At 44.7% G+C, this 21624-nt stretch overlaps 2 protein-coding genes and 1 pseudogene across 21 annotated transcripts in view; all 3 read right to left on the bottom strand.

Moving 5' to 3' along the window:
- The window catches only part of Nipsnap2 (nipsnap homolog 2), a 42486-nt gene extending 38864 nt beyond the window's left edge, over positions 1 to 3622 (bottom strand). For all 3 annotated transcript variants that reach the window (XM_087196179.1, XM_087196180.1, XM_004839961.3), the window contains exon 1: positions 3515 to 3622. In XM_087196179.1, the coding sequence (XP_087052305.1) occupies positions 3515 to 3606 (92 nt within the window). In that variant the 5' untranslated portion in view covers positions 3607 to 3622. The remainder of the gene's footprint in view (positions 1 to 3514) is intronic.
- A 4631-nt stretch (positions 3623 to 8253) lies between these two features.
- Mrps17 (mitochondrial ribosomal protein S17) overlaps positions 8254 to 21624 on the bottom strand; it is a 33833-nt gene continuing 20462 nt past the window's right edge. For 14 of the 18 annotated variants that reach the window (XM_087196152.1, XM_087196154.1, XM_087196156.1 and 11 more), the window contains one exon: positions 18864 to 20283. In XM_087196152.1, the coding sequence (XP_087052278.1) occupies positions 19262 to 20283 (1022 nt within the window). In that variant the 3' untranslated portion in view covers positions 18864 to 19261. The other 4 variants (XM_004839956.4, XM_004839955.4, XM_004839954.4 and 1 more) reach the window with 4 other exon arrangements.
- Positions 14528 to 17101, bottom strand: LOC106008966 (phosphatidylinositol-3,5-bisphosphate 3-phosphatase MTMR2-like; annotated as a pseudogene).

The raw sequence follows: 21624 nt of genomic DNA, 5'->3' as shown, positions 1-21624 counted from the left end.
CACGAGGTAGCCACAACAGCACAACGAAAGACACCAGAGCAGCTTACTTCTGGACTACAAAGGGTTCTGCAGGCAGGAGAGCAGGGAGAAGTTGGATGTATGAGCCGTGAGGGGAGGAGAAGTGGGCAGGGTGGCCAGGGTCCTGCACACCATGCATATCGCTGGTCTTCATCCTGAACAAGGTGTGATACTAGCAAGTTTTCAAAAAAGTATAGAAAGCAGCCCAGCAATGGTGTGGCAGACGCCAGCAGCAATACAGGCAGGGAGTGGTTTCTGGGATCCCTACTGTCGCATTGCCCAGCACCAGGTACAAAACGGACATTCAATAAACACTCACTGATGGGTCAACGGAGGGTCCAGGCGAGAGGATGGCAGCAGGGAAGAAGGGGAAGAATACACTCAAAACATATGGTGCTAGGGTTTAGGCAGAGCAAATCCAAGGAAAATACATCAAGATAGGGCTGAGGTAGCAGAGCGGGCTGCATTCCTCTGATTCTCAAATATGTTCTGACTATGCATGGCAAGTGCCAGGCACTGGGCCAGGGTGAGGACACAAAGGCGAATAAACCCAACCCTGCCTTCCAAGAGCTGAGTTTGCTGGTGGGAGCAGAGACAAATGTGATCCCAGCTCCTATGAGACACAAGGTGGTGGCTGTGGTGGAGGCAGTAGAGTCTAAGCCTGCAGGAGAAACCCAACAACTGAGAAGAAGAATTCGGTGAGCTGAAGACTTGAAAGATGATGAGCAGTTTGTCAGGTCCTCCACACCACTGTTGGAGACCCAGTGTTCTTCTGTCATCTTACTTAACCTTCAAGCAGTGCTGGCACAGCTGATCCTCTCCTAGAAATACCCCCGCCGGCAGCTGTCACTTCACAGTGGCTTTGCGGGCTCCCCTCTTCGGTCCACCCTGTCAATGTTGGCCCATCTCAGGGCTCGTTTCTCAGCCTCTTCCCGATCCACATTCTCTCCACAAGTGATCTCATCCACTCCTACTGTTTTAAAAGCCCATGGGCCGGGGATTTAGCTCAGTGGTTTTGCTGCCTGCCGCACAAGCACAAGGACCCGAGTTCAATCCCCGGTACAAAAAAAAAAAAAAAAGATGTAATAAAAGCCCATGTAATGAAACCTGTGTACCTCTCATTACGTATGGGCAACTCTATCTATATGCTGACATCTCCCACATGCTGCCCGCAACCCAGATACCGCCTTTGGGGAGTCACAGCCAACTGCCTATTTTGTTCTTCCAAATAAACATTCTGCAGCCATTTCAAACTTTATAAGGTTCCAAACTGCCTGGGGTCCCTCCCCTTCTTCTCTGCAAATTACTGTTATTAGCAAGCTTCCAGATAGCCCTGTGTACCTTATTTACTGTTACGGTTTGGGTCAAGAATGTCCCCAAAGGCCTCATGCACTCACAGGTGGGACTTCTGGGAGGTGAGTTATGGGAGTGAGGCTGCAGCTGACTCACTGTCAGGAGGCAGTCACTGGAGTGTGACCCGAGATGGTGCATCCCCCTCCCCAGCTCTTCCCTTCTGCTTCCTGGCCACCATGACGAAGACAGCTGTCCTCTGCCCAGGCTCTTCCTCGAGCCACTTCTACCGGGAGCCAGCCAATCATGCAAGGACGGAGACTACTGTCACTGAGCCAAAATAAACCTCTCCTCCTTTAAGTTGTGGTGCCAGGTACTGTGTCTCAGGACAAGGAGTGTGACTAAGACATTACATTCACTGCTGTTTCCCCACAGCCAACAGTGGCTGCCATATGGTGGATGCTGATATATTTATGGGACAAAAGACTCTGTGGCACCAACATCCACTCACGTGGCCATTACCCATGATTCTCTTCCGGGGATTTAGCTCAGTGGTTCACCGCCTGCCTCGCAAGCCCAAGGTCCCAAGTTCGATCCCCAGTACCAAAGCAAAAAAAAAAAAACAAACACAGATCACATCACATCCACCAGAGATTATGCTTTTACATATCTTCCATTGTTCTCAGAATAAAAAGTCCAAGCTCCATGACCATCTGGAAGGTTGGAATTACCTGGCTCATGTTTTTTACCCCTTCTCCTTTAGAAGCCTTCCTTTCCCGCTTGTATTTCAGGCTCTTAAACTTCTCCTGGGTTTATCCATGTGTCTGACTCCCCCCCCACTCAAGGTGTTCTCATATACCCTTCAGGTCTCATCTTAATGTCACCTTCAGAGGTCTTACATGAGCTAAAGGAGGGTTACCATGTACCTGAACTGTAAGTTCACGTGCGTTTTATCTGTCACAACTTCCTGGAGATAATGGCCATGGCTCTTAGAGCCTGATTCCACAGGGCTTCAAGTACATATTACACATTCAATATTGGGTAGCACTGGTGAATTCACTGAGTCTAGTTGAGTCCTAGAGAATACCTATATTAAGGCTGATGGGAGGCCAGGAAGAAATAATCAAAAAGCACAAGGGGACCTGACAGAGGCATCATCGAAGAACAAATGGGTCACACAGAGATAAGGAGCTGCTCAGTATCAACGATATTTGGCTCTAGCAGGAAGTAAGGGTATTGGGTATTCCATCTCCTCATCTCTACATACACATCCTACTTACTTCTACAGTTGGGCATGGTGGCCGCACCTGTTATCCCAGCATTTTAGGCGGCTGAGGCAGGAGCATGGCAGGTTCTCACAAATCACCAGCAGTCCGGGCAATTTAGCAACTTAGGGAGACCCTATCTCACAATAAATAAAAAAGAGGCTGGAGTCTATGTCATGCCCAGGCCCTGGGCTCAATCCTCAGCACTGCCAACGAAATAAAGCAAAAACAAAACCCACGTACGATTAAATACGATACACCATATTATATTAAATTCTCTGGCCCATAGTAAGAGTTTATTACTGGATTCGATCCTCAGATGCCCTCCACAAGAGAATTTAAATTATTTTGCTCTTCACGTGTCAACTACTGTGTATTTTTAGAGGCTCATTAATTCACCACCACCACCAAAATAGGCATGACTTACACTGCCCAAAGGAAAAAAAAGAAAATAGCCCTAAGGGTCAATGAGGATGGGCTCTGGTTACTGAACGTGGGAATGTCAACGTGATGAATCCACACAGCTGAACCTCTACTTCAAAGAGCTGCGGGGAAGTTTAAACGCGAGCCCCAAGTCGGCTGAGCGCCGAGCTCAACGCTTTAAGATCTGCCGTCTGCTTTACTGTCCGAGTGGAGACGGGTCGTGCTCACAGGCCCTGTCTCCCTCGGAGGAGGCGCCCCGGGAACGGCGCGCTACTTTGTGTCCTCTTCACAGAACCCCGACAGGAGCGGGCACGAGTCCGTCGCCAGCGGCCTGGGCGCGTGCCTGTGAGGCGGCGCCGTGACCTTGACGCCGGTGCCGGGGACACCGACCCGCCAGGCTCCCGCCCGCCGCGACCCCGCCGCCCCGAGCGCGGTGGGCGCGCGGCGGAGCCCGGCCCGGTACCCGCGCCCCGCCGCAGCCCCTTCCCGGCCGCCCCGGAAAGGGCGGCGCTGCTCACCGGAGCCCGGGCAGCAGGCTGCAGGGGGCGGCCGTCCGCAGGAGGCCTCGGGCCGCGGCCGCTCCTTGGGCGCGCAGCACTCGCGTCGCCATCTTGCTCCGGAGCCCTGGCCTCCCCGCCCCCTCGCCCTGGCGCAGCGGTGACGCTGCGACCCCTCCCCCGGCCGGGCTGGGGGCGGGGCCGGACAGTCTCGGGAGGCGGGGCCGGGGCCGGGGCCGGGGCGGGGGCCGGGGCGGGGGCCGGGGCGGGGGCCGGGGCGGGGGCCGGGGCGGGGGCCGGGGGCGGGCGGCCTGAGCTCAACCGGCCGGCTGGAACAGCTGGGGCTCAGCCCAGATCCGGCGTGCGGAGGGAACGAGGCACTGCTTCCGCGTGCAGGGCAAATCTACACGAAAGGCGGAGCACCGTGGCCAGGGGAATCTTGGCCCATGGACGGGGAGGGGGCGATGTTTAGCTTGGATTTTGTACTTTGTATTACGTGGATATACAGTAGTCATACCTTGGTACTCACTGCTTTTGAAACTCCTTGAGTCTAGTTCTTGATTCTTTTTTATTTTTTGAGACAGGTTGTTCAGGCCGACCTTGAATTCACTGTGTACCTTAAGCGGGCGTTGAACTCATGACATCCTGCCTCAGCCTCCCGAGTGCTGGGATCACAGGCGTGGTCCACCACGTCCGGCTTTGATGCATTTGTGACACTAAAATTTTGTCCTGGTACTCATGCTTTGTTGGGTATTCGATGCACACGCTAAAACCTGTCAGTATCATTCGCCACCCTTTCCAACACGTGTTTGGTGCTCGTCGCCTCCCAGAACCAGTTAACAAGTGCCTAGGTAATGCTCTACAGTGGCACTTCGGTTCACGAACTCAAACTGTTCCACGGTTTTGGAAAAGATGACCACATTGTGCAGAAACGATGGCCGCGGTTGTCTTTGTCACCCAATGTAGAGTGCAAAACAAAAACAATATTTTCCCAAACGCTTTGGTTTGCGAACAGTTTTCTGTATAGTGGTACAGAGGCACCACTATATTACCGTTTCAAAAACATAACCCTTCAGCTGGGCATGGTGGTGCACACCTGTGATCCTAGCACTCGGCAAGCTGAGGCAGGAGGATTACAAGTTCCAGTCCAATCCAGGCACTTAGCAAAACTGTGACTCAAAAATAAGTACTCGGGGTGTATAGCTTAGTGCGAAGGTCCTGCGTTCCATCATCAGTAATGGGGGGCGCGGAGAAAGTCGCCCTGTAATGCAAGCTTTACTCAAACTCTCTTATCTAGGGACTACATTGTCCTCATTCCAGGCCCTCGGGTACAGGATGTGAAAGGATGATAAGATTGGGCGTGTCAAGTGCTGAAAGGGACAGCACGTGCCTGGGGGTGGTGGAGTGGCAGCCCCTTTGAATGAAGTAGAGGAGATACCGGGGTCGATCCCCGAAAACAGGTGAATTTCTGGCAGAAGAAACAACTTCAACAGTCATGGGTCTGGATGACACTGTGAAAAACGTTATTCGGTAGGAAGGTAAAGGAGCCACGGATGTAACCACGAAAACGTCAAAGAAACCAGGGGGAAGGCGCAGGACCCGGCCGCCAAGGGGAGCGCTTCCGGGAGGCCTGGAGGCCCAGGGAAAACTGCTGCGCACACTGGAAGCCACTGGTCTCCTGTGTTGGAGGGGTGGGGACAGGACAAGGAGTTCTGAGGCTGGTCACTGGGAGTCAAGGGAGCCTCAGGGCGGAAGGGCCTGTCTTGTCACTTTCTCATCGCTGGGTCACTACTCCCAACACCCACAACTTAAGGGAGGACAGGCTTATTTGGTTCAAGTTTCAGCTCCCAGGCAGGACCGCCTGCAGAACTGCTCTCCTTGGCGGCCGGAAGCAGAGACCCTGAAGGGTGGAGGGGGCGGGGCTGGACCCTTCCAGGCCACGCCCCCGACACGCCCAGGCTCCACTTCCCGACATCATATTTAACTATGGCCAACGACAATTACTGATAATTATACATTCCCATGATCCAGTCACCTCTTCAAATCCCCAAGTATGAGCGTACGAGGCTTTAGGGGGGGACATCTAGATATAAACCAACCGTAACAGTTGCAGGAATTATCTGACTCGGGCAGACACCGAAGACGTTAAATGGCAAGAAACCATCAGGAAAGACAGGTGGGGCCAGAGGGTGCAGGTGGGAGGGCAACAAAAATTTCCCGATTGAAGAGAGCCCTTGCCCCTTCGAGCCTGTGGGACGCAGCCAGAGGTCCGGTGACCAAGCTGGAGTTCCCTATTTCAACTCGCACAGCCTTAATACTTTGAGGTTGTGTGGACCCAAAAAGGAAGTAGAAGTTAGGTCTCACTGGGACAGAAAGAACTTGTCCCTGCCCTGCAGAGGAGGAGGCAGGGCCTTTTCAAGTGTCCGTGAGCCCCCGTTCTTTTGCACACATTTCCTCAATGTCTCCACTTTATTTCAAGACAAATACTTTCAAATCTTTTCTACTACAATGTAAACTCAGTAGCTAGACATTTCTTTGTCTTCCAGTACTCTGAATTGAACCCAGGGCCTTATACTGAGTTATATCCCCAGCCCTTTTTATTTTTTTGAGACAATGTCTTGCTAAATTGGCCAGCTTTGAACTTGTCATCCTCCTGCATCAGCCTCCTGAGTATGGCAGCTAGACATTTCTTTGCAGATCTTGCTTCTGTGTTTAATATTAGGCCATTTATTCTGCATTTTCCCCCCTCCACTATCATTTTGCTCTGAAATTTCATTAACTTGGTGCTTTTTATGGGGAGGAGGGAGGGGTTTATTTCACATAAACTCAGTAACTTCCACTGGTCATGGCTGTGAAAATGTAAATCCCAGCACTCAGGAGGCTGAGGCAAGAGGATAACTACAAGTTTGAGGCCAGCCTGAGCTACATAGTGAGTTCAAGGTCAGCATGACCTACATACTGAGACTCGTCTCAGAAAAAAAAAAAAATGAGGGAGGAGGATCAATGTTTGAGGCTACATAGTGAGTTCACTGGGCTACATAGTGAGTTGAAGGCCAGTGAGACCTTAGCAAAACCCTGTCTCAAAAACAAAAGCAAAAACCAAAAAACACACAAAAAAATAACAACTTCCTAAAACATTTTCACCAAAAGATTTACAGGATTTTTTTTCAATGCTAAGCCTCTCATTTGCTAGGCAAGAAGCTACAGACCTAGCCCAGAAAAAAATTCTATTTAAATAAAAATGGTATGCTACAAAAAAAAAAAAATGGTATGCTACAGAGTATATGTAAACTTAAAAAAAAATTTTTTTTTGAGGCAGTCTTGCTATGTAGCCCAGGGTGACCTTGAACTATCCTCCTGCCTCAACCTCCTGGGTGCTGGGATTACAGGCATGTGCCACTGCACCCCACAGAACTTTGAAATATTTCAGAGATGGCTTGGACTCCGTCCCAGGGCGTGTGTACACATGACATTTGCTGAGAGCACCACTTAGGGAACGGGTCCCAGCTAAGGAGTACTACACAGCCCCACCAAGCAGAGACCTAGCGCCTAAGAATCTTCCCTCACTCATGCTGCCTGGCATCAACCTGAGTTCTATTCCAAGCAGAAAAGCAGCAGTCTGAGCCCACCTGGCACCAGTTAGGTCTTAGGACCAATCTTTTCCTGTCCAGCCCATTCCACACAGCTGCTCTTTAACTTTTATTGAAATGCAAATCTAATTGTCACTCTATGAAAACTTGAATCCAAGATCAATTTACAGCATAACTCCTGCGTATTTCTGAGTTCCACCTGTATTTCAGCGATTCTCTACTGCTTTTAGTGCCCTTGGATATGCTTCTTTCTCTCAGCCCAAGGACTTTACCCTCTTTCTTTGGTCTGAAATGCCCTTCCCACATTCCTTACTTACTAGGCCAGACTTCAATTTGGTTACAGCCCTGGTTTATCTCTCCCGGGACCCTAATATCCCGCTACCAACCCATGGTCCTGTTTGTCACGAAAGGCGCCCGTGCATAGCTCCCTATCCTTGGAGCCAGTGACCCATGGCTGCAGTCATCACTGAAACTGTTTACAACATACACATTAGCTGAGGTTCAAACACACGCCATGTCTCTTTAGGAGCCAGAAAACTGCAACATATAGCTAATGTTTCCTCCGGCCAAAATCTAAGTCATCACACTATTAATCAACAGCAACAACTCAGGAGCCTCCAATTCAAAAGTGTGAAAGTCCTATGACTTACTGTGTCTGATTTGAAAAAACTCATGCCTATTTAATCTGGCCTAGGATATAAATGACAAAGAATTTTTAAATCATATTTTTTACATGTTAAAATTCTTGGGCAGGGGATTTAGCTCAGTGGTTCCGGTGTCTGCCTTGCAAGCGCAAGGTCCCAAGTTTGATCCCCGGTACTCCCCAAAACAAAATTCTTAATCCAGCCTAATCTGATAAAGTTGTAGCACAAGCATGTTACTTCCCTTGGGAGTTGGTGAAATGAGACAAAAAAAAAAAAAAACCTATTTTGAATATATACCACCAAAAATATTCACTGACTGTGGACTTGTCTGTTTGTATCAGAGGATTTCTTCTCCCAAAATAAAGATTCTAACATAAATTCAAGATACCTTTGAATGAAAATAAAATAAAGTAAAACAATATACATTCTAAGATAGTGAGCTTATAAACTAATGCAGATTGCTAGGCACATTTAGTATGGTGTGAAAGTATGTTCACTGAAAAGAAACTGAAACATGACACAAACCTCCGTGAAAAATTATAGCAAGCCCTTTACTATTTCATGAATGCCATGAGAGAAAGTGGACAGTTCGTAATGAAATGTAGAAAACGTTCCCTTTGCCTCCTTCTTCTAGCCCTTCACTGTGTTGAAGAGATGTTGAGTTCTTCCAGAGTTTTAGTTAGCTGGGTGGTTTCTGAACTGATTGGACTCTCCAGGTAGGTAGTTCCTGCACAGGGTTTTCCTGTTATTGGATCTATGACTCTGCCCACTTTGAAGACGATCTCAGCCAGTTCATGTTTCACATGCTTTGTTCGAGGAACAGGTAAAGCTTTGAGAAGTACAATATCCCCAACAGTGCACTGCTGAAGGGCATCATGAGCAAAGTAGGTTTTTCGCTTATTAAAATACTGTTGAGAAAAGAAGAGGAACAAATCAGTAGCTCCCATCCGTAACTTGACAGTGCGGTATAGACATGAAAAAGTAATGTACAGAAAACAAGCCAGGACTCGGGAAAGAAAATACTTAAGGAGACCTCTAGTACAAAAACTAGCTGTTTAATTTTTGGAAAACAGCAATGACTTCCCAGAGTGGATCTCACTCCTGCAGTATGCTTGCTCTATCAATTGTCATTTGACCTACACTGAACTCTTCCTGCCCACTGAAGCCTTCTCTCCAGCCTATAAACAAGCTACACTCTCCACTAGCTGTGAGTCCAAGCTGGGTTTCTTCCCAGTGTAAAAGGAGGCTCCAGAGAATTAATAGATTCAATGTATATAAGACATTTAGCTCTATGCTTGGTTCAAAGAATTGCTAATAACCCATAGACAGTAACTAGAATCACTTTATTTTTCATAACCTTGCTGCACCTGGTTTTCCCATTTTACAGATGAGAAATACAGGCTTAAGAGGTTAAATTGTATACACAGCTGACAAACAAGAATGAGTACTCAAAGAAAGGCCTTCTAACACCAAGGACCAGGCCATTACTCTAGTCATTCTTGGCTTACTCTTGTTTTTGATGCTAGATAAACACCATTTTTTTTTTTTTTTTTGGTACTGAGGATTAAACTCAGGCCCCTGCACTTACCAGGCAGGTGAGGCGCCACTGAGTTACATCCCCACTCCTGAACAGCATTTCTAACTATCTGTGAGCCCAACCATGAATACAGAAACCACCCTTGTACATCTTACAAATCAATGACTCTGTTCCTTCTGCCTGAAATCTACCTTTTCCCACATCATCTCCACTGCTCTAACTTTAGTTCAGGTCCTTATTCCTTGCATCCTAGACTTCTGCAATATCCTCCTTACCCATTCCTTTATTACCTCTAGTCCTCATCCCTAGCCCTAGTCTGTCTTTTCTTTAATTAACAGATGAAATCCAAAACACTAAAGACAGTCAGCTCCAGTTGTCCTTGCATTTAGTCAACAAGGGTGCCAAGGTCTGGGCTCCATCTTGCCAAATCCCTTGCTGTTTCTGTCGCATGCCACTCCCTGTCATGAGGCAAGTGAACTTCCATATACTACTCATATTGCTGGAACGACTGTTCTCCATCTGATTCTCTGGATAAAATCTTTTTTTTCTTTTTTCTTTTTTAATTTTTTTGGATAAAATCTTAAGATTCAGCTCAAATGTCTCCTAATCAAAGATGTTCTTCTACGCCTGAAAGTGTCCTGTTCTCTGCTCCCACAGTGCTTTGCATCTAGACTAACTAGACCAGTTATTACTGACTTGAATTTAACTCTGTTCCTCAAACGCAGGAACAGTGTTATGCTCACAAAGCGGGACAGTACCTGGCTCACAGATGTTCAACACATCTTTACTGAAGGGGAAAGAACCTAAGATGTGTTGGTGATTTATCAATGCCACCTGAAAACAGGTATGCTCCTTACCTTTAATAAGTAGGGATCCAGAACAAGTCTGGTCACTCTCACTTTAGCAGTTTTTTGCATTGCTGTACCAATCACCTTCCCCACTATCCATTTGGCATGCACGGATGACCGAGGTACTGACATTCTGTGGCTTTGATCACCTGGGCAAGAAAAAAAAAGTCCAAGTTTAACATTTTGGTGGTTATTACTCGCCAAGTGAATGTCACCAAAACTGCTGAGGTCCAGAAACAGCTGTTATCTTTCTGGAATCACTATTTCTTTCTTTCTCTTTTTTTTTTGGTACCAGGGATTGAACTCGGGTCCTTGCGCTTGCACAGCAGGCAGCGAAACCACTGAGCTAAATCCCTGGCCCTGGAATCACTATTTCAGAGATGTTTATATGTCTCTTTTGCCTTCGCGACCCAACCTCCATCTTATAGCGTCGACAAAGCAGCAGGATCTCTATAAGTCTTAGTCGCCCCTCCACAAAATGGGGCTACTCAAGGGAATGCTCGGAAGACTTGACCTGTAAGGTGCTCAAAAACGCAAATAAACGCTGCCCGCAGTCTGTCCCTAACCCCCAAGGCCTCTCCAAGATTCACAGCCCGTCTACTCGCAGCCTGGAAGGCCCAGGGGCGAGGGGCTGCTTTTAGGATCTGGTACTACTGAGACCATCCCGCTGTGCACGGGAAAGATTGAGGTGATTCGCAGCCTCAGCCCTGGGTAACCTTGAGGTCAGGGGTCCCGACTCGCTCGGACGACTCATTCGCCGCTGCGTCCGAGTGGCTGACAGACCCAGACCTTGGGATCGCGCTCGCCTCAGGATCCTAGTGCGCAGCCGCAAAGCTCACGGAGTGCCGCCGGTTAGTGTGTGCGTCATGCCGCACGCAGACCCCACCCCAGATCGCTCCTCTTATTGGCCGCACGTCATTTTAGTGTTCAGAGGCGCCCTCTGCCCAAACTCCCGTGACAGAGCCCTGGAGCTGGATCGTGAGCAATGAGGGTGCTCGGCTTATGTTTTCCCCACGTGCACTGCGACAGGAGCGCAGAAAGTTCCGGCGTTTTCCGTGTTCTGTTAGTGTCCTCTTCTGGGGGGGGGGGGAGTTGAACAAGGCCTTCCAAATCAAAGGCACTTTCACTCGTGGAACATTGAAGCTTTGGGTGCAGTTAGGTAGGAGGAATAACTTACGGAACTTTTTTTTTTTTTTTTGGTACCGGGGATCGAACTCGGGTCCTTGAGCTTGCGCAGCAGGCGGCGAAACCGCTGAGCTAAATCCCCGGCCCCAGGAGGAATAACTTATAATGTTCTTTTGCACAGTAAGATAGCTGTGGGTGACAACATTAAGTGCGAATGTCAAAATATCTAGCAGAGGAGATTTTGAATGTTCTTAAGACAAATAGTAAATGAGGTGGTCGATATATCATCCTGGTGTGATCATTAGACATAGTATATAGGCATGGGAATGCCCTCTGTGCCTCATAAATATTTACAATTGTAATTAACAATTTAACAATTTTTATTTTTATTTATTTTATTTTATTTTTTGGTACCGGGGATCAAACTCGGAACCTTTCACTTGCGAGGCAGGGGGCAGAACAACTGAGGTAGATCCTCGGCCCTTAACAACAATTTTTAAAAATGAAATTTAACATTAAATAACAATTTAAAAAAATGAAACATTCAAGCTTCCAAATTCTAGAATTGAAATAATCGTTTTTGTCCATTGCAACCCCCCCTACCCCCCAAACTGGGGATTGGACACCCAAGACCTTTACACCGAGCTACATCCCCAAACCCATTTTTAAATATTTTGAGACAGTGTCTTGGTAAAACACTAATTTCCCCAGGCTGGGCTTGAACTTGTGATCCTCAAGCCTCAGTCTCCCGGATTGCTGGGATTACAGGGGTGTGCCTGCCACGCTACCTATCTCTTCTGCTGCTTTTGTAGCTTTTAGTGTCCAGTATGATTTTAGGTGTTATTTCTTAGTATCTGTGAGATGAAAGGAAGTTGGTAATATATTTTGTGTGCCAGTTATGAAGGAGTTAGATGGGCCATGAACAGGCTGCCTGGCAATGCCTTCTCAGCCAGAAGGAGACTAAGAATATATTAGGCTCTTGCTTTGAAATTGCTGAGAGGAATAGAAAACAATGGGCTATTGAAACAGACTATTTGAGGGCCAAAATACAGGTGCGATCAATCTTTGACTATGGAGACATCTTAGCAAGTGGTGAGGGAAGGCTTGGAAAATAAGAATTCATCCAAACATTAATTTGTCTCACATTCATTTACTTTTTTTTTTTTGGTACCGGGGATCAAACTTGGGACCCTGCACTTACTGAGGCAGGCGCTGGAACCACTGAGCTAAATCCCTGGCCCACATTCATTTACTTCTTAACAAACATTTATGGAACACTTACTCTCAGACTCTGTGGTATGTGTTGATAGCAAAAAGATGGATAAAAGGGCAACTTTGCCCTCAAAAGGGTCACGTTTCAATAGGACCATGACCCAGATGAGAAAGAAACAATTATAAACTGGGCAGAAGTGAATAAAAGCCTTGAGAAAGAGGTGTCTAACTGGGTATAGAGGGGACTGGACCAGTAAACACAGCAATCTCTCCTCTACCCCCTGGAGGCTGGGCCAAGAGTACTAGCAAGGAAGTTACTACAAGGAAATACCTCAAGCTGATCTGAAGTGGGGCTGGTTGGGACTCCAAAGAATGAAACTTTAGGAGCTAGGGTGGTTAATATTTATTAAAAGGAACTTCCAGAATGCTGCAGTTTATCTGTGGGGCAGAATACAAAAGAAAAGGGGTGACAATATAGGTATGACACAGTAAGGGTGTCAAGGAATGGAGTTTATATGAGGGTTTAAAGCTCAGGGATGGGGCCACTTTCTTTCAGTGTTTTGAGAAACACCTAATGCCTTTATTGGAAATATTCAAGGCTATGGCTTGGCCTCAAGCTTACAGGGAAGACCCTCTTGCTAGCTGGGTCACAAGGTGGTCAAGGGACTCTGTGATGTTTGGTCAGGACACAGAAAATAGGGGAACTAGGAGGACTTATAGAGGGACATGGGATATAGGGAGATATCTGAGGCAGAAAAGAGGCACATGGAGAGATACTGGGGTGTGAGAAAACATAGTATTGAGCGAGGTAGAGACCACCACGGTGGGACAATGATGGGAAAGAAGGCCAAGATGAAGAAATAAGCCCCAGGTGCAGTAAACGATTACTTTTACAGCATCGTGTGTTTCAACAGACCCACACGGGACCCTGATGAAGCCAAAGAAGTGAATGTCTGCATGCAATGAGAAACTGTCACCAAGAAAAAAATCTCTATTATCCTTGTAGTTTCACTTGCTCTTAGTCAACTTAAGATCACCAATTTTGGAAGTCACACAACTGGGCGACACATTTTGAAATTCTCAGTACCTTGGCTGTAGATGACACCCTGACATGTGAGTTGTGACAACAGTTACCTAGGTCACATCCCAGGGACCCGCAGGCCACTTCTGCTGAGAACATTGGCTCTCCACTTGGGCCTGCAGATGTCTGATTGGTGACTAAGATGAAATAAAAGGCTTGGCACCTCTCTCATGTTATGTCTGTCCCCTTTGCGGTCATAGTTGATCATTTAAAAATGTTTTGTGCGCTAGAGGCGCCCCTAAATGAAGCCCTGCCCCAACCACCAGGGCGAGGGAAACTCTCTACCCCAATCCCTCCAGGCCTCCGTACCGCCGTAGAGCCTCACGGGACACGTAGTACACAGGGTGCCCCAGCCCCTCCTTCCTCCCTGCCCCGCGCGTGCGCCTTCCCAGCGACCTCCTCTGATTTCCGGTTTTCTCGATCCTCCTTGGCGGACAACCGACGCTTCCATCCTAGAGGCGCTGGTTCACCTATCCACCCCACTCGACAAAGCCCCGCGCTTTCCCACCCCGTCATCTGCCTGTGTCTCTCGCCCGCGTGGTGCTCCCGGAGTGGCTATTTTCTCTGGAGGAGCAGCGGTGTCTCGGAGAAAACCGGAAGCCCGTGGCGACCCAGTCTGTTTTTTGGTTAACCCATATTAATTGTACACATTACAATGTCTTCTGCTTTCATCCATTTTCTTGCAGTGGACATGATTTTATTCTTCCTTGCAGCTGAATAAATCCATTGTGTGTATATATTTTCTCTATCCGTACATCTGATGATGAGCACCTGGGCTGATTCATACCTTAGGTATTATGAATAATGCTGCAATAAACATGGGCATGCAGTTATCTCTTAAATGCTAACTTCACTTAATACGAATATATATCCAGAAGTGGTATTAGCTGCGTTAGTTACATGGTAGTTCTGCTTTTAGTTTTTAAAGAAAGCGCCATACCATTTTCCATAGTGGCCCTCCCACCAACAGTATATAAAGGTTCCTTTCCCCCTGAATATTAATTTTTGTTACGGTTTATGAAGTGTCCCCCAAACGTGTTTGTAGGATTGACTCCCAAAGCAGCAATGTTCAGAGATAGGGATTTGGGAAATGATGGTATCGTGAGGGATAATCTATTGGTGAGTTTGTTCATCACTTAATGGGATATTGGGAGATGGTGGGTCTGGTCAAAGCATGTCACTGCGGGGCAGGTCCTTGAATGCTATGTCACAGGCCCCTTCCTCTCTCTTTCTAGGCTTCCTGCTCTAGTATGTGTACTGTTCCACTGGGGTAGTGTACAGAGTTTTGTCTCAGACCACAAAAAGGCAGTTCCAAAAGAGATTGTGAAGGCAGGCCAGTTTTTATAAAGTAGTTTGTGTTTTGATCTTAACAGATGCCAAAGTTTTAAAGACTTTTTCCCTTTAAATTAGAAACTTGTTCCCATGGTGGATACAAGATTGAAGTGTTTTAATATCCTTTGGGTGACATAAGATTAGTGTTATAATTGTGTAAATACAAATGAAGCCACCCATACTGTGTAGTTCTAAACTCATCCTAGAGAGACAACATAAAGTGTCTGAACTTTTTCTTTCACAGATGAGTTCAAATATGGAAGAATTTCTATTCATAAAACTGCCACTGTAATGAAAAGTTCATAGCAATGATACCCTTAATCTAATAGTCCTTTCATACAGCAGTTCGGACAGGAGTGACACACTGTGCGGGAGAGCTGCTCTCTCTGAGGATGAAGTTGACTGGCTGGACATTTCTTTTTATAGTTCTCTTTTTCTGAAGCTCTGCTCCTTTAGCAAGAAGTTCTATCTGCTGTGAACAGGTACCTGTGGATTCCACTTTATGTAATATCCCACTCAGAGCTGTAGGTGGCGCATGCTGCCTACAGGTTAAAGGACACGATTGGAATAGCTACCATAGAGAGGACTGGTGAAGTTTTTCAGCTGCCTATTTATATAAGACCACAGTGACAAGGTTTTTTAGGAAGATTCTCTTTTCCTCTCTGCTGTTCACTGTTACAGAGGAATGTTCCAAATAAACAGCTGTATAGGTGGCCCAACGTGAAAACAAGGAAATTGAATTCAAATGTGGTAGGAAACTGTCTTGTTATTTGCCAGACACAGTCAATAAACGGAAGGAAACACAGGTGATCTGTCTGCATCTGCATGATTCTTATCTTCATGGTCAACTCTTAGAATCGATGTCCAAAGTTTAGGTGCTCTTTTCCCATAAGGACTTCAAACCCTCCGATGGTTCGATAGTATCCATCTAACATGAGCACAGCAAGGGAAGTTAGCTGAGCTGTACAATCCCAACCATCACTGCAATGGACCACCACAGAAGTCTCCCTCGACTCTCCCTGTCAGCAGTTCTAAGAGCCCCTGCAAGAATAAGCTTAATATGCTCTCACCATGTGTAGATTCCAGGTCAGACAGCCAATGAGTTTCCTCAATAGTCGGGCACAATCTTTTTTGAATGACTCTCATAACGTGAATATTGTGGACATCCAGAAAAACTAGCTCTGCATTTTGATGAGCATCTTCACTTTCATAACCTCCACCATTTGACTTATTGGCCTCAGTATTAACACTTGATCAGGCATCAAATATAAGGATTTTATGAGCCCGGGCATTGGAATCCAGGATAGCTTGAAGGTATTTTTCATCTTCTTTGCTTTCCACTCACTCCTACCATGGGCTGGCTATATTGAGTGACTGTGGCTTGACTTCCAGGATGATCCATGATAAAACTGGAATACAGCCCCTTGTCCTGAAGGGCAACACTCTTTTAATTTTTCATTAGGAGTACTTACTGGCATAACCCAGAGGGTAGGGTATATATCACAAAGTTCATATTGTTCATTTATCTGTTATTCTCCAGCTTTAATTTGGAATTCTCTACCTTCTATACTCTAAAACTAGAGGGTCATATAGTTTTCATCCATTTTCAGGGAATATTTGTATTCAAAAGCACAAAGGGTAGAGACAGGAAATAAATATTTCATCAGATTCTCAAATATGGATCTCCGTGTTTGCCCCTCAGTTTTATGAGCAAATTGTAAATTCCTAATACCCTTACACGTGGTTTCGAATCCATCAGAATTTTTACAACTAGAAGCACCACCAATTTTTTATACTTTACTTATCACACCAAGAGAAGCACCTAAAACAAATGTGTGTATGTGTGTGTCCCATTCCATGCTTTTGAAATATAACTTGTCTTTTTTTTTTTTTGGTACCAGGGATTGAACTCGGGAGCTTGTGCTTGCGAGGCAGGCAGAACCACTGAGCTAAATCCCCGGCCCTTAACTTGTAATTCTTGACTGTCAGAGTTCCTCCTACAGCACCAGTGAATGGACATATGTAAGTTACATCTTTGGCCATGTCTTTAATATTTTCTCCTGGAAATAAGGGTGGTTCCTCCATATCTGATAATGTGTTAAGACTCCCCCAGGACCCTCAAATCAGAGAAAAGCCATCTGCAGAAGTTGAGATGGAATCTAATGATGTAACAGAAGCTGACTTTGTATGTACTGAATTCTCTGAAAGAGAAGTGGAGGCAGTTATAATTTTTGAGATGTTTCATCTTCACTTCTTGATGATCTTTAAATGGCAATGGCTCTTAGCACATTAACTAGACAGGGAGTCCACGCTGGGCAACCGGAGACAAGACTTCGATCGCTGGAGCTCTTCTCCATGACACGGTGGGGGCAGCCGAGAGAAAGGCTGAAGCGACCTCCTTGGCAGCCTCGAGGACCGACGCGTGAGGTGGGAGTGCGCCAGTAGGGGGCGCCGTCAGGCCAGCGCCGCCCAGGAAGGAGACCAGAAGCGGCCATGCTCACCCAGACTGCACCGCGTTGGGGCTGCCCTATCTTTCATAACATTGACATTTAGTCCAAGACAGTTGTTTTGCTAAATGCCTCCAAATTTTGTTCACAGAACTAGAAAAAGGAATCCTAAAATTCATACGGGAGCACAAAACAATCCCAAATAGCCAAAGTAATCTTGAAGAAAAAGAACAAAGCTGGAAGTTCAACATATCTGATTTCAAAATAGTCTTCAGAGCCACAGTAACTCAAACAGCACTGGACTGGCACAGAAACAGATGAATAGGTCAGTGGTACACGAAATAGGTCCTAGAAATAAACCCACACATCCATAGCTGATTTTTCCCATAGGTACCAAAGACACACACATGGAGGAAGAACAGCCTCTCCAGTAAGTGCTAGAAAAACTGGATACTCACATGCAAAAGATTACAACTTGGCCTCTATCTCCATTCCTGTACAAAAATCAATTCAAAGCTGGGTGTGGTGGTGCATACCTGTAATCCCAGCAATCTGGAGGTTAAGTCAAGAGGATCACAAGTTTGAGTCCACCCTGGAAAATTTAGTGAGACCCTATCTCAAAACATAAAAAAAGGCTGGGAATGTAGTTCAGTGTGAAGGTCCTGAGCTCAATCCCCAGTAACCAACCCCCAACCATCAATTCAACATGGATCAAAGACCCACATGTAAGACTCATCCAAGATGAAGAAAATGTGGTATATATATATGTGCTGCTGAAGTGAGCACGAAAATGTGGTATATATACACCCTAGAATATAATTCAACCATAAAAGAATTTCTGCCATTTGCAGCAAAATGGATGAAACTGGAGGACATTAAGTGAAATAACCCAGATGCAGAAACACACTGTTGTTCTCTCACATGAATCGACCTCTAGTGATTACTAGACGTTGGGAAGGGTATGTATTGGGGAAGGGGAAAAGTGAGTAAAAGGTTGGATTTGATCAGTGCACACTGTATGTACTTATGGAAATGAACAATATGTACAATTAATACATGTAACCAAAAATAAAATAATCTATGCTTGCCATAGAGAAATTTAAAACTAGTATAACAATTGCTGGGGATTTAGCTCAGCAGTTCTGCCACCTGCCTTAAAACTAGTATAACAAGACAGAAAAGCAGTATTCTCTAAATCAGTTCTTCAAAGTTCATCAACATGATCTTCTGTGTTTGCCAAAGTCATCCAAAAGTTACGCTAAGATTTGTTTGGAGACAATGATGCAAAGAGTGCTAAAAGAATACCAAGAGGCTATGGCCATATCCTATCATATTGTTTTTCAATGATAGTACACAAAACTGTATATAGTGCACAAATGAATATTTTTAATTCCAAAAGTTATATATTTAATCTGAGGGAAAGTAAAGTGTAATTAACATATAAAACTCAGAATTTCAATAAATAATATTTCCAAGGCCACACTAAAAATCATATGCTCCTTTAAAAAATAAGACTGGGTATAGTAAAAACTATTTAAAAAGCCAAAAAAAGACTGAAGTTTAGAAGTATTGCTCTTTTATTTTGTTTATGTAACTGATAATACAACACTGCTTTAATTAATGTTCATATAATTTCAATGCTTCATAACATAAAACTTACATGTGAATAATAATAGTTATTTGCTACAGAATTTCTGTTCATTTATTTTAAAAGTTTTATATCAGATTTGGACCATGGCTCAATATATTTTTGTTTATAAAATAATTTTCACTAGTTATAACCCCTACTAGGAATATAATGCTACTAGTTTAAAGTATACATTTGGTTTCTATGCAATAGAAGTTTATTTATAAACTTTCTCTCCAAAATGAGTAAGTTGATATTGAATAGAAATGTCTGATAAAAATTTTCCACATTTATAAATTCAGTTTACCCCCCCCCCCCCAACAACTTATATGCTGCTAAGTGAAGGCTGGTGGCTTAAAGTTTTCTTACATGTATAGTCACATAATTTCTCACGGGCATGAATTTTCTTATGTTGATTAAGGTGTGCACTCTGGCTAAAGGCTTTCCCACATGCATTACATTTGTAGGGTTTCTCTCCTGTATGTGTTCTTTCATGTTGATTAAGATGCGTCCTCTGGCTGAAGGCTTTCCGACAAAAACTACATTCATAAGGTTTCTCTCCAGTATGAAGTCTATGATGTTCAGTAAGAGATGTGATGCGGCTAAAGGCTTTCCCACATTGATTACATTTATAAGGCTTCTCTCCAGTATGGATCCTCAGATGCTGAGTGAAGGAAGAATGTTGACGGAAGGCTTTCCCACATTCATTGCATATAAAAGGTTTTTCCCCTGTGTGAATTCTCTGATGTTGAATAAGATGTATTCTCTGGCTGAATCTTTTCCCACATTCATCACACTTATAGGGTTTCTCTCCTGTGAGCACTATCTGAGGTTGGATATGAGACAAATTGTGGCTGAAGCCCTTTCCACATTCACCGGGATTCTCTCCAGTATGAATATGATTAGTGAGAACATGTTGACTGAAGATTTTTCCACGTTCATGATATTCATAAGGATTTTCTCTTACATAGTTTCCCTGGTAATAAATCAAGTCTGAATTATGTTTGATGCTATTTGCTGGTGTGTCATAATTAAGGGGTGTTTTAATTGAAGGAACCCTCTGATGTATAAGGTTTGAGTTCTTTTTATAGTTCTCTTCAAATTTGTTACCTTTAATGCTTCTTCCTTGTGTAATCTTTTGGTGGATGAAAGATATTTGTCCCAAATGTCTCTGCTGGTTTTCTTGGTTAAATGCAAACTGATAATCCAAATCCCAGAGTCCTCCTAAGATGGAATACCAGAAACTGTCTCCTGTTAGTCTTTCCATAATGATGTCACAGGTTTGATTTTTATCAGAAATATTCTGGTTTAGAGTTGATTTTTTGATTTTAGGTCCATTATCCCCATCTAAAAGAGATATAGAACATACAAATATTTCACATATTCTCCATGGTTTGAAAAGCCAATTTCTGCATAATAAATTACAAAATAAAACTGACAATAATATGTACATGGCATATGTGGCACTGAAGGTCTGTGGCCATATAACAAGGGGAAAGGCTATAAGGGATGTCAAGAAGCAGTGAGCAAGGGGAAATTTTAAAATGTGTGGTTTAAGGGTAAAGTATGGATAAAGTTTTTTTCTCTCCAGAATGCTACTCACCATTTATTAAAGGTCGACCTTTCAAAATACATTATTTACTAAAATATTCCCTTTCCCTCACCTAATTTAAATAATGCCCTTATACTGGATGCTCATATGTACTTGATCTACTTCTGAATTTCCTTTTCTATTCAGTTGTTCTGATTTGTTTGAACTGATGAAACTTTATTCTGTATTTTAATGTTCTAGAGATAATCCCCTTTAGTTTTTCCTTTTCAGAGTTTCCCTGATTATTGTTGTGGTTTTGTTTTTCCATATGACCTTTAGAATGAGCTTATTCAGATATGCCATTACTTTTAAAATATTACTGTCATTATTTTGTTTTGTTTTGTTTTGAGACCAGGTCTCATTATGTAGTTCAGGCTGGCCTTGAACTTATGGCGATCCTCCTGCCTCAGCCTCCCAAAGAGATTACAGGTATACACTAGCATACCTGCCTTTTCCCTGATTTTTTCTTTGAGACAGGGTCTCACTATGTAGTTCACACTGGCCTTGAACTCACTATGTAGCCCAGGCTGGCCTCCAATTCACAGTGATCCTCCTGCCTCAGCCTCCCAAGTGGATTACAGGCATGTGCCACCACGCTCAGACCTTCTCCTTGATTCTTTTTTTGGTACTGGGGATCAAACTCGGGTCCTTGCACTTGCAGGGCAGGTGGCACAACCACTGAGCTAAATCCCCGGCCCTTCTCCTTGATTTTTAAGGCACATTTTATAGACTGCCTTACATGTATAAGGAACACTGACATCTTGGAATGTCCACTTTATTTTTGGATCTTCCAGACATGTTTTAAGGTTTTTCCTCATGCAGGTGTTGTAGAAGATTATTCCTTTTTGTTTTTTTAGTTGCTGTTAAGTTGGCTCATCTTTTCCACCTTGTTTCTTAACTGGTTTGCCTTTATCTTTACTCCTTTTCAACAATCTACTTACCTGGCTGTACAGATGCTCCAAACCTTGCCTGCTTCACTTAAGATATCTCTTGTTCAGTGTTCCACTCTGTCCAATCAGTGATCTCAGGGCCTTACATTTTAACTGTTTTCTGACCTCATCTCGATCTCTATTTCTTTAACTCTTCTATTGGATTCT

Source organism: Heterocephalus glaber, unplaced genomic scaffold (genome assembly GCF_053883595.1).
Source record: "Heterocephalus glaber isolate CG9 unplaced genomic scaffold, H.glaber_assembly_v1.0 deba00001610, whole genome shotgun sequence".
Lineage (NCBI taxonomy): Eukaryota > Metazoa > Chordata > Mammalia > Rodentia > Bathyergidae > Heterocephalus > Heterocephalus glaber.
This window is presented reverse-complemented; position numbering and strand designations above follow the sequence as displayed.